This window comes from Perca flavescens, chromosome 13, assembly GCF_004354835.1.
Source record: "Perca flavescens isolate YP-PL-M2 chromosome 13, PFLA_1.0, whole genome shotgun sequence".
Lineage (NCBI taxonomy): Eukaryota > Metazoa > Chordata > Actinopteri > Perciformes > Percidae > Perca > Perca flavescens.
Genome location: NC_041343.1, coordinates 28,085,628 through 28,102,762, shown reverse-complemented (window position 1 = coordinate 28,102,762; position 17,135 = coordinate 28,085,628). Strand labels below are relative to the sequence as shown.

The 17,135-nt window shown below is 42.2% G+C and overlaps 1 protein-coding gene, 1 long non-coding RNA gene and 5 other non-coding genes across 7 annotated transcripts; 4 read left to right on the top strand and 3 right to left on the bottom strand.

Moving 5' to 3' along the window:
* The first annotated feature begins 378 nt into the window (after nucleotides 1-378).
* LOC114567276 (uncharacterized) lies at nucleotides 379-13,751 on the top strand. Its single transcript, XR_003694145.1, has 3 exons — nucleotides 379-607; nucleotides 11,175-11,421; nucleotides 13,229-13,751. It is a non-coding gene; the product is annotated as an uncharacterized LOC114567276 (long non-coding RNA).
* trnay-gua (transfer RNA tyrosine (anticodon GUA)) lies at nucleotides 1,779-1,864 on the bottom strand. The gene is given in 2 exon segments: nucleotides 1,779-1,814; nucleotides 1,828-1,864. It is a non-coding gene; the product is annotated as a tRNA-Tyr (tRNA).
* Nucleotides 2,883-2,968, top strand: trnay-gua (transfer RNA tyrosine (anticodon GUA)). The gene is given in 2 exon segments: nucleotides 2,883-2,919; nucleotides 2,933-2,968. It is a non-coding gene; the product is annotated as a tRNA-Tyr (tRNA).
* trnay-gua (transfer RNA tyrosine (anticodon GUA)) lies at nucleotides 4,064-4,149 on the bottom strand. Its single transcript is given in 2 exon segments — nucleotides 4,064-4,099; nucleotides 4,113-4,149. It is a non-coding gene; the product is annotated as a tRNA-Tyr (tRNA).
* Nucleotides 5,172-5,257, top strand: trnay-gua (transfer RNA tyrosine (anticodon GUA)). Its single transcript is given in 2 exon segments — nucleotides 5,172-5,208; nucleotides 5,222-5,257. It is a non-coding gene; the product is annotated as a tRNA-Tyr (tRNA).
* trnay-gua (transfer RNA tyrosine (anticodon GUA)) lies at nucleotides 5,360-5,445 on the top strand. The gene is given in 2 exon segments: nucleotides 5,360-5,396; nucleotides 5,410-5,445. It is a non-coding gene; the product is annotated as a tRNA-Tyr (tRNA).
* hepacamb (hepatic and glial cell adhesion molecule b) lies at nucleotides 7,899-15,474 on the bottom strand. The gene is made up of 7 exons (XM_028596307.1): nucleotides 15,292-15,474; nucleotides 13,220-13,561; nucleotides 11,130-11,411; nucleotides 10,103-10,196; nucleotides 9,906-9,979; nucleotides 9,711-9,784; nucleotides 7,899-8,584 (listed from the first exon to the last, which is right to left on the bottom strand). Exons 1-7 carry the CDS (start codon nucleotides 15,374-15,376, stop codon nucleotides 8,438-8,440), a joined length of 1,098 nt encoding a protein of 365 aa, XP_028452108.1. The 5' UTR covers nucleotides 15,377-15,474; the 3' UTR covers nucleotides 7,899-8,437.
* Between the last annotated feature and the right edge of the window lie 1,661 nt (nucleotides 15,475-17,135).

Genomic DNA, 17,135 nt, shown 5'->3' with positions numbered 1-17,135 from the left:
CTGAGAAATCTCCAGGATTTCCATATATCCACTTAAAAATGCTCAATGACCCACAACAACATTCTTTCCATTATAGTTTTCATTTAATTTGAATTGTCATCTGTGTTTTTTCTTCTTCACATAGGCTAAATAAAGGTATTTCCACCGTCAATTGGTGTATCCGAACACAGGAAAAGAAGTCGTTGATGCTCAAAACTTCCCTGGGGGAGGACACCCAGACCCCCCCACTATGATATGGCCCCCCTTCCTCAAAGGCAGATTCTGGCCAATATACAGTACAGTATACCCACTACAATACATTAGACTACACCACTGGGTGGCGGTATAGTACCAAATAGTATAATACTGCCACTTAACATCAAAGAAGACGGTGGAAGAAGCAGCAGCGGGGCGGGCTTCAGGCTCTGCGGAGTCGAGCATGTCGTCCGCAGCGGTTACCGGTACTTTCTAACCCTAACCACGGTGGTTATGTCAAAGTAAGCGACTGAAAGCCTTTTTGTATTTCACCGGTGTTTCCGACCGCGGAAACTGGATATACTAAAGTTACAACTGGTTAACTTCCCCCGGAGTCAGAGCACCAGCAAATATCCTACACCTACAGGATTGTGTAAGTTTGCCATACTAATGTTAGTTGTAGTATAGCCTAGTTTGTAGTTAAAGACAACTACGTGTGTGCAATTGACAAAAACATGATCATACACCAGTCCAGTCCAGTTCACATAATATGACGCACAACCGAAAAAAGTAAAGTAAGTAAAGGCTTGTTTTTCCCTATCCTATGCTAGCTTAGTTATAACACTAATAGTGTTACCCTTTGGCAAAATACATCCACAACTTAAATCCATCTACTTTATAACCGCGGTAGGAAATGAATACCTTCGCTGGTGTTTATAACCGTGAGCTGTGAGTTTTTCAGGGGCGAATTTTGTGTCCAATCTGAGTTTTCTGTTGCACGACTAAAACCATAGATATATCTATGGACTAAAACAACTTTTGAAGGTACACATGTTCCACCAAAGCAAGTTCCTTCCCGAGGCTATTTTGCAGCGACACCATGGCTCCGTCCTGCGTTTAGCACCGCCCATGACGTTTGTGATTGGTTTAAAGAAATGCCAATAAACCAGAGCATATGCTGTGTGGACTCGCCATACCCTCCTCCGCAGCGCTGTGGAGGAAGGTCTGGCAATGCGAGACTACACTCAACTTAACAGGATGCTGTGCGCACTGCACATAATATGGCATTAAAGGAGAAAGGGTATACACAATGCACAGGGGGTGGGAGGAAGGGTGGACCGATAAGGTTAACAGGTAAATCCAGCATTGTGTGAAACTAGTGGAATCCTCATTCCTTGACAACATGTTTGCAATGTTTTCTTTTTTTAAGTGAACATCTAGAAATAGGGGGCAATGCTAAAATGTGGATAAATACAGACAAAACTGGGAAAACCTTTTTTCCTATTTGTTATTGAACGCAGAATAACAGATCACTGCAGATTTACGCTAATGACTTATATACAGGGAAATTAGGTGTTTGTGGCATGACCGTTTGACTGCTCATTAAAATGGTTGTGCTACAGCTACTTGATGCACTTGTGAACGTGGACGAGCATTCATTTGACGGACAGAATTAAATGCAATGAAACCCACGGCTCTAAAATAAGAAAAACATCTTTCCATTCTGAATGGAAAACTAACAAAAATGACATCCTTTGAGCTGAACGAGCAACCTAAGGATAAGGATATACAATTTTTTTTAACCTGGCAGCAATGAAAAAACATCCTTCGAGCCGGAATTGAACCAGCGACCTAAGGATAACTGGTATTAACCTACAGTCCTCCGCTCTACCAACTGAGCTATCGAAGGGAGATAATATCTGTTAATTGTTCAGCCAATGCATGGATGCTGAAACTGATGCTTAAAGGGTAACTACTGTTTTTTTCAACCTGCATTTGTGTCTAATAGACTGATGTGACCAAACATCTTTGAATTTGGTCCAGTATTGAGCGAGATCACAATGACGGGCCAGCGCGAACGCAGCTGCAAGGTGATCTAGTGGACCTTTTTCACAACAGACATTTCTGACTTGTCATAGTAGGAAAAGCACAGCTGAAATTGATAACCTTAACGATGGCTCAGTTCCATCAAGTGTCCCAGTAAGATATTTCAGTGAGTCAGCATGTACAATACCAGGACTTCTCCTAAGTGGAATGCAGCCATCATTAATGGTTTTGAATACACCTGTACTTTTCCTACTATGACATGTCAACATGTCTGCCGTGGAAAAGGCCTATGGGGCAGTTGTGCATCCTTGATTTTTTTGCTACTGACTCAGATTGTTAGTAAAAGTGTCAACACAACAACACAAATGAATACGGGCGGCCATCCAATTATAATGACCTCATCCACATTGCATAAATCATTTAAATATTGAGCCATGGCATTGTAAATCTTTTAGATAACAGGAGCCTATGATTTCTGTACCTTACTCCGAAACAACAGACTCCCAGAATGCCTTTTTCCCGACTTGCGTTCCACTCTCTACGCCGCTGTCTTTGGACAAAAAGTCATGTCCTGAGATCGTTAATGTTGTCAGACACTTTTAGTAACAATCTGAGCCTGTCAGTAGCAAAAACGAAATCATTTAGTGGACAAAAATCAAGGATGCACAATTGCCCCATTAAATCACCTTGCAGCTGCGTTCGCGCCGGCTCGTCATGGCGATATTGCTCAATACTGGACCAAATTCAAAGATTTTTGGTCACATCAGTCTATTAGACACAAATGCATGGGGGGATGGGTTGGAAAAAACATCAGTTACCCTTTAAGCATCAGTTTCAGCATCCATGCATTGGCTGAATGAACAGTTAAGTGACTCTCACTCCCTTCAATAGCTCAGTTGGTAGAGCGGAGGACTGTAGGTTGATACCAGTTATCCTTAGGTCGCTGGTTCAATTCCGGCTCGAAGGAGGTTTTTTCGTTGCTGCCCAATGGAACGATGTCAAGGAACTCAAGGTCCATCATTTAAAAACCAAGCAAATCAAATGTCTAAGTCCATAACTTGACAACCAACTACGCTGTGTAGTCAATCTTTCTTTTCCAAGGGGTTGCTGACTGGCCGCTTCAGATCACCAAAGCAGCAATATGATTACTGAGCTTTACACTCGGTTTTCACAGACAGCTTCAATAACAGCAGAGCAGAGCGCTTCTATTCATTCCCTGTGAGAACAGCGGCATGAGCGAAGACGCTGACAGTGGCAGTAGTAGCTCTATGAAATGTTAAACTTTGGTTAAGCATCACGTCAGCATCCATGCATGGGCTGGACAAGCAAGGGCTGCTGACTCCCTTTGATAGCTCAGTTGGTAGAGCGGAGGACTGTAGGTTAATACCAGTTATTGTTAGGTCACTGGTTCAAATCCTGCTAGAAGGATGTCATTTTTGTTAGTTTTCCATTCAGAATGGAAAGATGTTAAAGTATTTTTTTTTATTTTAGAGCCGTGGGTTTCATTGCATTTGATTCCGTCGGACAAATGAATGCTCGTCCATGTTCACAAGTGCATCAAGTAGCTGTAGCACAACCATTTTAATGAGTTGTTTTCACAATTTTAATTGTATCCACATTTTTAGCATTGCCCCCTATTTCTATATGTTCACTTAAAAAAAGAAAATATTTGCAAACATGTCAGCCCGAGTCAGCAGCCCTTGCTTGTCCAGCCCATGCATGGATGCTGACGTGATGCTTAACCAAAGTTTAACATTTCATAGAGCTACTACTGCCACTGTCAGCGTCTTCGCTCATGCCGCTGTTCTCACAGGGAATGAATAGAAGCGCTCTGCTCTGCTGTTATTGAAGCTGTCTGTGAAAACCGAGTGTAAAGCTCAGTAATCATATTGCTGCTTTGGTGATCTGAAGCGGCCAGTCAGCAACCCCTTGGAAAAGAAAGATTGACTACACAGCGTAGTTGGTTGTCAAGTTATGGACTTAGACATTTGATTTGCTTGGTTTTTAAATGATGGACCTTGAGTTCCTTGACATCGTTCCATTGGGCAGCAACGAAAAAACCTCCTTCGAGCCGGAATTGAACCAGCGACCTAAGGATAACTGATATCAACCTACAGTCCTCCGCTCTACCAACTGAGCTATCGAAGGGAGTGATAGTCACTTAAGTGTTCATTCAGCCAATGCATGGATGCTGAAACTGATGCTTAAAGGGTAACTGATGTTTTTTCCAACCCATTCCCCCATGCATTTGTGTCTAATAGACTGATGTGACCAAAAATCTTTGAATTTGGTCCAGTATTGAGCAATATCGCCATGACGAGCCGGCGCGAACGCAGCTGCAAGGTGATTTAATGGGGCAATTGTGCATCCTTGATTTTTGTCCACTAAATGATTTCGTTTTTGCTACTGACAGGCTCAGATTGTTACTAAAAGTGTCTGACAACATTAACGATCTCAGGACATGACTTTTTGTCCAAAGACAGCGGCGTAGAGAGTGGAACGCAAGTCGGGAAAAAGGCGTTCTGGGAGTCTGTTGTTTCGGAGTAAGGCACAGAAATCATAGGCTCCTGTTATCTAAAAGATTTACAATGCCATGGCTCAATATTTAAATGATTTATGCAATGTGGATGAGGTCATTATAATTGGATGGCCGCCCGTATTCATTTGTGTTGTTGTGTTGACACTTTTACTAACAATCTGAGTCTGTCAGTAGCAAAAAAATCAAGGATGCACAACTGCCCCATAGGCCTTTTCCACGGCAGACATGTTGACATGTCATAGTAGGAAAAGTACAGGTGTATTCAAAACCATTAATGATGGCTGCATTCCACTTAGGAGAAGTCCTGGTATTGTTCATGCTGACTCACTGAAATATCTTACTGGGACACTTGATGGAACTGAGCCATCGTTAAGGTTATCAATTTCAGCTGTGCTTTTCCTACTATGACAAGTCAGAAATGTCTGTTGTGAAAAAGGTCCACTAGATCACCTTGCAGCTGCGTTCGCGCTGGCCCGTCATTGTGATCTCGCTCAATACTGGACCAAATTCAAAGATGTTTGGTCACATCAGTCTATTAGACACAAATGCAGGTTGAAAAAAACAGTAGTTACCCTTTAAGCATCAGTTTCAGCATCCATGCATTGGCTGAACAATTAACAGATATTATCTCCCTTCAATAGCTCAGCTGGTAGAGCGGAGGACTGTAGGTTAATACCAGTTATCCTTAGGTCGCTGGTTCAATTCCGGCTCAAAGGAGGTTTTTTGTCGTTGCTGCCAGGTTAAAAAAAACTGTAGTTACCCTTTAGGCATCAGTTTCAGTATCCATGGATTAGCTGAACAATTAAGAGGTTTTTGCTCCTTTCAATAGCTCAGTTGGTAGAGCGGAGGACTGTAGGTTAATACCAGTTATCCTTAGGTCGCTGGTTCAGATCCAGCTTGAAGGGTGTTTTTTCGTTGCTTACAGGTTGAAAAAAAAACGTAGTTACCCTTTAACACGGTGTCCTTTTGTGCTGATGGTCCATTAACACGTCACCACTTTCCATCTCTAGAGCGCTGCATTTCCACCGCTATAGCAGCAAGGACACACACATAAGCAGCCCCCACACACACACACTCTGTGTGTCCCAAACATGCGTGTGCCCATCTGTTCCCATTGGTACCTGCTTTGACATTTTTTTCAGTGAGCTCTTAATCAGGAAAGATGAGAGGCAGCCCCAAAAATTTTATTTACAGTAGTAAATCTATCTATCTTATCTGTACAACTTGGACTGTGCTTTCAGTGGGAACAATAACAAAGACAAGTTTTCAGGATGATGTTCTTGAGATGGTCCTGCAGGTGGAGATGCATGTACAAGTACTGTATGTCGGTTTACACTAATAAACAGCATGCTTATTTGTGACTAACTTAAATTTTTATTTAGCGTTGTAGGGTTAAATGAGTGGATGTTGAAAAAATACAAAAGCATCAAAAAATACAGCAGAAATACTACAAGAAACTTGAGAAATATTTCACATTTTATTACAGTTTGTATAAAATTGAAATGCCCTCTACCAACATGTCTATCTTCTCACTGAAAATTCTATTAAATCATCTAGTATAACTAAAATAGTCATTTACATTATTTCACAAAATATTACAAAGTACTGCTGTATTTCAATTCATCAACACTACAGAAAATCACACGTAACACTGCAAAAAGAGTAGCATTTCTGAAGGGGGATTTCTTTTCATAACATTTAACATTTACAAACAACAAACCACATCTTGATTTTGAATTGACAATAAAGTGTAAAAAGAAGTATCTTCATCACACTACAGTTTGACAGTTGCATCTAACCAACCCCACTTGAGCCTTTACTGTTCATTTCTCTACATGCTGTGCTTCTATCTTTAAAAGCAACTTATATTTAAGTTACAGTTTACTTTAATAAAAACATATAACGGGCAAAGTCCGAAATCAACACTTGCCAAGAGCCCAAATGCGGGTAAGTTTTCCGTCTGGTGAGTAAATATCAGAGGGCTGTCAGGGGTCAGCCCTATGTTCCCACAGCCCAATGGTCCCACAGCCCAATGTTCCCACAGCCCAATGGTCCCACAGCCCTATGTTCCCACAGCCCAATGGTCCCACAGCCCAATGTTCCCACAGCCCAATGGTCCCACAGCCCTATGTTCCCACAGCCCAATGGTCCCACAGCCCAATGTTCCCACAGCCCAATGGTCCCACAGCCCTATGTTCCCACAGCCCAATGGTCCCACAGCCCAATGTTCCCACAGCCCTATGGTCCCACAGCCCTATGGTCCCACAGCCCTATGTTCCCACAGCCCAATGGTCCCACAGCCCTATGGTCCCACAGCCCAATGGTCCCACAGCCCAATGTTCCCACAGCCCTATGTTCCCACAGCCCTATGTTCCCATAGCCCAATGTTCCCACAGCCCTAGGTTCCCGAAGCCCAATGTTCCCAATGCCCTATGTTCCCACAGCCCAGTGGTCCCACAGCCCTATGTTCCCACAGCCCAATGGTCCCACAGCCCAATGGTCCCACAGCCCTATGGTCCCACAGCCCAATGGTCCCACAGCCCAATGTTCCCACAGCCCTATGTTCCCACAGCCCTATGTTCCCATAGCCCAATGTTCCCACAGCCCTAGGTTCCCGAAGCCCAATGTTCCCAATGCCCTATGTTCCCACAGTCCAGTGGTCCCACAGCCCTGTGGTCCCATAGCCCTATGTTCCCACAGCCCTATGTCCCACAGCCCAATGTTCCCACAGCCCTATGGTCCCACAGCCCTATGTTCCCACAGCCCTATGTCCCACAGCCCTATGTTCCCACAGCCCTATGTCCCACAGCCCAATGTTCCCACAGCCCTATGGTCCCACAGCCCTATGTTCCCACAGCCCTATGTCCCACAGCCCAAGGTTCCCACAGCCCTATGTCCCACAGCCCAATGTTCCCACAGCCCTATGGTCCCACAGCCCTATGTTCCCACAGCCCTATGTTCCCACAGCCCTATGTCCCACAGCCCTATGTCCCACAGCCCAATGTTCCCACAGCCCTATGGTCCCACAGCCCTATGTTCCCACAGCCCTATGTTCCCACAGCCCAGTGGTCCCACAGCCCAATGGTCCCACAGCCAAATGTTCCCACAGCCCTATGTTCCCACAGCCCTATGTTTCCACATTTCTAAGATTTTTCTTAAAATTAGGCCCTATGTTAGGGTTAGGGTTACATTCCATATGTAGTCCATTGCAACTGGATAACAGGTTGGGTGTAATTGGCTACCAAATTGGGAGAAAGGGGGATAAAATCTATGAAACTAATTTATGAAAAAGGAAATGTGGGAACATGTCTTCGCAGGGGCGGGCCGACACACACACACACACACACACACACACACACACACACACACACACACACACACACACACACACACACACACACACAAAAAAAACATACACTGATGCAAACACCGGAACGAGAGCCAACAGGTCACTTCTGTTTACTGATAGCTAGCATTTACCACGGGCTAATTAATTAGCCAGAATGTGGCGATTTTTGGCAAGATCAGCCAGCCTTCCAAAAGAAAGTACGATGAAAACGGAAGATAAACCAGCAGGACTTATAACCGCAACCAGACAATTGTGTGATGTACGTTACAAAAACAAATGCAATTTAATATTTTGGCTGGTAAAAATATGCTTGGCCGGTAGATTTTTTTTCATCTACCCGCCAACTTGGCCGGAGAGTCCAAAAGTTAATTTTGGACACTGATCACAGGCAGTAGTGACATTATTTTAAAAACCCAGAAAATGGTTTTGAGATATTTCCCAAACTCTGGGCAGATGTGCAGCAAGTTGCCACCCAGAGTCAGGATACAGTAAGACGGTCTGACCTTCCACTTGCGATGTGGAGAGTTTAAACTGATGGGCGTTCAGGATTAGCTGTGGGAGGAGCAGGCAGGGGACCCATTAGATTGGGTAAGAGAGCCGGTGTAGTTGGGGCCACTGGTATAGCATGGTGGGTTGTCAAGCTCAGAAGATGGAGATCCAATACTGTTGCTGGAGGAGTCATCCATGGAGGGATCCTGCAAAACAGGACAACTTTAGCCCAAATCCCTTCTCTGCTACCAATTATCCAGTAAAACAAAGTTCATGTAGTAAAATAATATGTATATTGTGGAAAAGGCTCCTAGATTCCGTCATATCTACTCTACACTCTAGACTAGTCCTGAGTTTCTGCAGTTGAGGAGATGGGTCATACAGAGGCTGCTTGTTGCTGCTTGTGAGTGTGGGCATGCAGCTATTTGTAAGTGCCTAACCTTTCTATTTGTAATGTTGTGTTTTATTGTCTGTGTGGGGTGCTAACAATGACAAGTATGCATGTTCTTTACCGTTAGCATTAGTAGTTTTATGTAAGAGCATGGTGATTTTTGCAGAGTCTGCATAGTTTATTTACGGCCGCACCTAGCAATTCATTTTTATTGTCGATTAATCTGTCCATTATTTTCTCGATCCAGTTGTTTGGTCTATACAAAAAATCAGAAGTGGTGAAAATTGTCAATCAGCGTTTCCCAAAGCCCAAGATGACGTCCTCAAATGTCTTGTTTTGGCCACAACTCAAAGATATTCAGTTCACTGCCCCAGAGGAGAAAAGAAACCAGAAAATATTCCCATTTAAGAAGATTAGATTTGACAACTAATCAATAATCTATGCATCTTAAATATTGCTGCATTTATTCCTTTTAACGCTTCATATTTTCCATTGCTGCTTATAAAAATACAGTAAGTGAGAGAAGATGATGAATATTGTAAAGTAATACCATAAGTTTAAAGTTTTTTTTAATTTACAACTGATAATGTTAATTTAGCAAATGTGTAGTTGTGAAGATTCCCTTAGTATTAACTTTAACTATTTAACTACTGTATATTGGTGTGCCTGTAACACACAAAATATCAAATTATTATTAGAACCCCATGATATGAATTGAGCACATTCATGTTCCCAGATGGATAACTACCTCTGGTTCCAATAATCACATCAGTCTTTCCTGTATCACCACTCTCAGGACAATCTTACATTTTAGTTGCTCTATTGATAACCCTGTATAAACAACATCTTCAAGGGGATGCTGGAGTCACTTCAGATTTTTAGTCTTGCTATCTTTTTGTGAGTCACAGAATGTAACATGACAGTGGTGATGAGACAGTTACCTTTTGCTGCAGGATGTAAAGTGAAGTTACAGCTTTTATTCCATTATGCGCTGTCATTTTTGGAAGCACATCATCTGTGGCAAAGAACAAAACATTTCTCTTCTTGCCTCATCGTAGATTAGCTGATCACTATTTGTATTATTTGTACTAACTGTCATCACAGTGGACTATTAATTCAGTATGACAATACTGTACCTGTGTGATTGATTGGTGAGAGATCAGCGTGGTCATAAAAGTGGGTGAGAGGCTTTCTAGCTGGGTGTCTTTTCCTAGCAAAGACAAAATGATGTGAATGCATCAATGTTGTGTTATTTGCACCCCAGAGCTGCCTTTCTAAAGTCAGTCTTGTGCTTTTTAGGGTTGATTTAAAAACTTGTTTTAGCAATTCTTACTTTTTGGAAGGCGTCCAGCAGGCACATACTGTTACCAAGGTGATGAGGAGGAAGATGCCCCCCGTGGAAAGGATGATATAGAGAGAGCTTCTTCCTGGTAGTATATGAAAAATTACAGTTGAAAAGCATAAACAACAACACAGACTTACATGAAAGGATTTTACAGAATATGATTGTTGAATATATATTTTTAAAAAATGTGATTGGGGGATTTATGCCATGGTTTTGGTTGGGTCCCACTTGCGATAATAGAGGACCAGGTGAAAAACCCTGTAGCTACAGCTTACGCCTGGCATGATAAAGACACGGACGGAGAAATGTGCCAGTTCTCCATCGTATACAGATCACTAGAAATATTCGTTGGCAACGATAAATGGAAAGCCATCCTGCCGACGTTTCGGGACTGATTGGTGGGGATGGTTATAGACCAGGGGGGTCAAACTCATTTTCACTAAAGGCCACACTGGAAAAAGAGAATCACACCAAGGGCCAGACATGTAGAGTTTATTGATGTGCTTTTGTTACGCATGTTTTTTTTCCTCGTTTTTGTGGCTTTCTCAGACATTTGTCACCTTTTTGTAAATGCATTTGTAAACTTAAATAGTTCATGTTACTGTATTGTGTGAACAGTTAACTTCATTTAATATTGTACCTGGCGTTTTCTTTTGCGGGGTGCAAATGTTCCACCAAAACAAGTCTCTTCCCGAGACTATTTTGCAGAGCCACCGTCTCTGCGTCTGGAGCTTAGCGCCGTCCAAGACAATTGTGATTGGTTTAAAGAAATTCAAACAACCCAGAGTGTTTTTTTTTCTCCTATCCCACAATGTATCTGTGGTGTAGCCAGACCTTAGTCCACAGCGCTGTGGACAATGCGAGACTGCTACCTGGATAGCTCTTCTGTGTTCTCAGGTCTGATAAATATGTTTAGATAACATCTCTTATGCTGCTTCCCATGTCACTGTGTCTAGCATGATGTGTTTAACTATTGTTGGCACTGCCAACTGATAACTAAGACAGTATCACTTACTGTAGACAGTCAGTCTGATAGGCAGGCTTGTCATATTGCCCACAGGATTCTCCACTGCGCAGCTGTAGATGTCATCATCTCCCATCAACACTCGTGTGATGGTCAAGAACTTCTGGTCAGGGGACAACACGAACCTCGTCATATTGGTCAGCGGCTTTCCACCTTTGAACCACCTGTATGTAGTCCTGGTTCCATTGTCGTGGGAGCAGTTGAGGACGACGTTTTCGCTGAGCTCCAGGACTGACAAAGCCTCCATGTGGATATAGGGCCTGGATATAGACTCTGAATATAGGTGACAGATAGATAGATAAAACAGTTTCCAAACATGTAAACCCTGAGGTCTAAAACACAACATTTCCGAAAATAGAACAATTTCCGTTTCAGTTATTGATCAGATGTAGGCTATCTGGGGCGGGAGCAAGAAAGTAAATACAGGAAGAAGGTCCTGGACGTCTCCATGGTCAAAACAGCTCATTTCAATTAAATCGTTTTTCAGACACTGTTTTGCGAGGGAAGTTAATACATCTGCTCTGCCGCCGTCTGTCTTAAAGGAACACGCCACCATTTGTTGAAATAGGGTTATTCACCGTCTCCCCTAGATTTAGATAGGTGGGCAAACGCATTTTTTGTCTCAGTGCATGCATTGTCTTAGTCCGGCAGCGCCACCGCTAGTTTAGCTTAGCATAGTGAATGGAATCCTTTGTTTCTAGTTAGCATGTCATGAGTAAAAAAGTACCTAATTACTTCTTGTGGCCTGCATAGTAGAGATGTTCCGATACCGATACCACGTAATAAAGCTTTAAAGAAAATCTACGTTAAAGTAGTTTATTTATGTTCTTTTTACGTTATAACTGACTGTCAAACTGGAGAATAACAGAAAGTTCTGGGGCATTCATTGTTTGTGTTTGTTCATGTTTCACAAAGAGTTTAACCTGAGCCAGACCGACAACAAAGATAGAAATCATATCACATCCATACAGGGATAGTAGTATACAGCTGTTAAAACATAATAAAATATATGACACACTGGTATCGGATCGGTACTCGGTATCGGCCGATACGCAAGTTCAGGTATCGGAATCGGTATCGCGAAGCAAAAAAGTGGTATCGGGCCATCTCTACTGCATAGTCACGACGAGTACAAATAGCAATGCAGATTAAGACTAGGCGGATTTCCTAGGCAGATATTGACTTGGGACTATATTGGGGCGAAGCACTGCTACTTGAGCGCAGAGATATCACGCAACAAAGGTTCCTTTAAACTTTAGCGACGGCTGGTTTGACCACAGAAATGCGAGTGACGGCGAGCTTGACCGCAGTCTGTTTCTGTAAGAGAAACACTGCAAGCTGCTACAGTTTGCATGCTCTGCTCTGCCGCATCGCAGATTGCAAAGCCCACCCGACTACAGGAGCTGATTGGCTCAGACTGGAGGAGTACACGTAGTTGGTGCGGTTCGAGGTCAGATCACATTTTAACCACAAACAACAAAAATATTTATTAATTTAATGATTAAATAAGGTAGTGTCTCCAAACTTAAATAAGGTAGTGTCTCCAAACTTAAATAAGGTAGTGTCTCCAAACTTAAATAAGGTAGTGTCTCCAAACTTAAATAAGGTAGTGTCTCCAAACTTAAATAAGGTAGTGTCTCCAAAATATGCTTATAAAAAAAATATGTTTGCATCTCTCTTTTTTCGGTCCCGAAGCACTCGTCTTGCCGTCTCAACACTAAACAGAGCTGAATTAGCACACATTCTATGCATTTCTTTCACATCTACTGCAGTCAGATTCACTGTGTTCACTCTGAAGGAATCCCTTCACACGGGTAAGCTCTTGTAATGACATTTCGAACATGTTAAGAGGCTAAAAGCAGGTTTAAAACTGGCCCTGTTTCAGCCTCCTGGGTGCTAACGCTAGCAGGACGTTAACACGGTGTAGACAACGCCGATTGTTTTCATTTTTCTCGCTACAGACGGCACTCAACACTACAAACAACAGAGCTACGTGTTGAAATTGACCGGAATTCTCCTTTAAGAGGAAAAAGTGATTTAACTTTTACATTACAACTCCACAATATCACTTCTCTTCCTACCATCCACAGTGAGCGTGATGCTGCCCTCTCCTGTAAAGGTATCATCTGTGATGGAGATCTCCACGTCATAAATTCCGTCATCAGAGATTCTGAGGTTGTGGAGAAGCAGAGTCCCATTCTCAAATACCAGGATGCGGTCACGATACTCGGGCCTCAGGGTCCCAATGATGTCAGTTCCAATCGACTGGACAACAGTGACGGACTTTTCTCTCTTGAGCTGCCACTTGATGACCGGCAGGTCGAGGCTGAAGCTATTGTAACGGACAGACAGCAGGGCCTCCCCCCCTAGTGTTCCTCTAATGAGAGTGTTGGGGATAGTCATATTCACTGCCAGCACCCCACCTGCAGACAAACACAGGAGAGAAACTATGTTAGATTTCAGGGTTTCCCCCATAAAAGTTGTTAAGCCCAGTGGCAAGTGTCTTTTTGTGATGAGGGCCCGGCTGGAGCCAGTCCCAGACTGATGGCAGCATTAATGTAGAGTCCAATAGTTTCTGTAATAACAGAATCATTGACAGAATTGCGAAATTGAGAATTTAAAAAAGCTATAAGACAGATTTTAGGCAGACTGATCTCATAAAGTGGCGTATGTGCCGTTTTTTTTAATTTATTTTTTTTAAGCCTTCCTCAATGTTTCTTTCCTAAACCCAACCTTTTTATTGTTTTCCTAAGCGTGTTTTTAGCTATTCAGCTATTTATAGTTTCACATTGTCTACTCTTTCACTATCATGTTGCTGAGAATTTCAAAAATCCTCAGGAACAGCCCCCTTTATTGTTCTTTGTGCCTGGGGTCTATTGTAACCCCAGACACAATGTTGATATTGATATAATTTGTTAAGATAAAAAAAAAAAAAAGATTATTTATTTATATAACATCTGCACGTGGCAAAAACAGACATCAATTGTCGGTCCTCAGTGGGATGCAAACTCGGTCTACTGAATTAAAGTTCGGATGAGCTACACACCCATCCAGCGCCCTGACTCCACACTCTATTCACACTCTTCTGCCATGCTATGAAGGACACGCCAATTCCTGCATTGGTACTAACTGTTGGCATTGGACAACAGTCCCCTATGTACATTTGAATCATCCAATTTAAATGTCATTTTTAGGGATACCGCTTACTATTGAAATAGCTTCATGAACGACAGCTCTTGCACACAGGCGAGATGTAAATAGTCGTGATTATATATTGTACACGTAAGTTTTATTGTTTTTTCAACTACAGTAAGCGATACAGTAGTTAGCTGAGGGTTTGGTGTGCACCACGCCCCATCTCTGCTGTATACTGGATCCAGTTTGCATGGCAGATCCACATTACCATGGGAACAGCTGTCAGTCCTTGGGATGGGCCAGCATTACCCAACAAAAGTCGGGATTGTTTAGCAAAAATGTCCTTCTTGGCAGTTCATGAAAAGAACACTGGGAAAAATCCAGATGCCATCCCAGTTTTGCAGAAACAGAGCAACTCAGTGACTGTGAGCCACAGCTGAAATAACTGACCATCTGAAAACGCTGCTTCTGAGTCAGCCTGTATTAATTACAAAGGGTGGGCACAAGGCTGTAAAAGCAGCCACACAGTCTAATGCAATCCAATACCCCAACAACAAATACTGTCTTTGTGATGTCTATAATGTTCACTTTTCAGAGCGTCATCAATTCAACTGATATTGACAAACATGTTGCAATACTATGCATAATACTGCAAAAATGACCATGAGTAAAACTTGTACATGTTCTATTTGTATTAAGTATGCAACGTTAAAATCCCCATCCAGTTGGCTCCTGTTCATGACATTTTCTTCCGACCCTCAGCTAGTATTGTGAAAGCACAGCAGTCCCAGTAATTGTAAATTATACAAAAAATGTGAGTGTTCATTTTCATAATAGATCGTTTCATCCAGCAAGTTAGTGTTGATTGACACTGCATTAGTAAATTCGTATCTGCAGTTTGCATTTTTTATGCCCTCATACTGACACCAAACTTAATCTTTGCAAAATGCATAAACATGCAAGTGACCATCGTTAGGGAAATTTTAAAACAAATTCTAAAGTAGGAAATTTGACATACCTGAATTGAAGGAACCGAGACACATGAACAGAACTATTTGGGAAATTATTTTAGCTTTTGAAGGAGCCTCCTTCTCTGCCTTCATCTTGGGTCTCAAGCTTTGTTTTCCTCCCAGACAACCAGCATGATTCGTGACTCTGGGCAGGACGGAGAACACAAGTCGTCCATTCAGACTCTGCTGGGACTGAGTACATGTTGTTCTCAAAAGCCAATAGAGGCAGGACAAAGTGTGTGTGTGTGTGTGTGTGTGTGTGTGTGTGTGTGTGTGTGTGTGTGTCTGTTTTGTACATTTAGTTAGCTTTATGTTTTTATTGCAACAATAACTGATATGTTCATAAACAGAACAAAAGCTTTAACATCGTCAGTGTTCATCACCCCACAATATGAGTGTATTAGTATTGTTTAAACAAACATATTGTTGTTTGTCTTTCAACCTCAACAGTGGTGGGGCTAAACTTGTAAATTATAAAGTGATAAAAAGAAGAAGTTTATCCTCTGGGAAGCAAGAATGTACTCAGGAAATATAATGGCAATTGGCTCATTAGACTTTTATATTCCCGGTGTACAAGCTGACATTTAGGTCCAATGTTGGTGCTAAAGGAAAAGGCAGGAGGTGTCACCAAAACGTGGATTAATAATCTGGGGACCATGAATATCTATGGTTGTATTACCGGTAGTTTTCAAGACAAAGTTTTACAGACTTAAGGGTTGCTCAAAGGAAAATATTACCCGTTGGTAATGGAAAGGTCGGGGGGATCACCAAGATTATTAGCAATCATCCTACGGGGACCATGAATGTCCATATTGGGAATTTTGCCTATATTTGTCAGTATAGTATTTTACTTTGAACCAAACTGTTGGACATGAAGATGGATCGATTTACCGGCCAACCAAATGACCAACCAACCAGCAAACGTGGCCATCCTCAGACCCTACTAGTCGGTATATAAATGTTTGTTTTACCTGCATTCTATTGCTGAGTTTATGTTAGAAGAATATCATGAAAACTTTCCATTTGCTGTTCTCAGCGATGTTTTTCTTTTGTCACACAGAAAGTGATGCATTTCATGTTTCTTTGTTGTCTGGAGCAAACCGTAAGGCCAGCTAGTTGGCATTAGCTACAGACAAGGGCTCACTCCGGACAAAAATATACCTTACATGCAGTCACCAAAACACATGGTGTATATCACACAAGGGATATTTCAGGGATATTTGAAACATGTATAGTTTATGTATATCCATTTTCACTTGCTAGCAGTGTTTTTCCTGCCTTTAGCTGGCACAGTGCTGCTTTTCTTGGCACGTCATCGTTACCTTAAGATCAGTGGAACAATGTGAAACCATTGGCAGGAATGTGTATTGCGTTACCCACATGCACAAACCACAAATGCCTTACCGCACATATTATATACATTATGATGACTACAGGTGTGTGTCGTACGACGGGCAGTGTGCAATTTGTTGGCTGGTGTCGTGTTTCAAAATCCACTAAGTAGGCAAGAAGAGGACTTAAAAGTTTAACAAGTATTTATTTAAGTAAAATCATAAGAGCATAAACGTGTACACGGGTCCAAGTTGAGCAGGCACACAGGCTTCTCTCATCAGACTGAATTTTCTGGCTTATACATGAATTCATATATCAGTCTCTAAGAGCATTTTGATTTGTTTATTAAAAGTTGGAGGAGTACCGTGGTTTAGACTTAGCGTCCCCTGGTTGGTGCACAGACTGGTCCCAGTCTTTTGGCACACGCCTTCTTCATCAGCTGTTAGGCAGACTTTAGCTATGCTGATGGTCAGAAAGAACAATGCGCCGCTGTTGCCTGTCACAGGTTGAGGAGTAACTT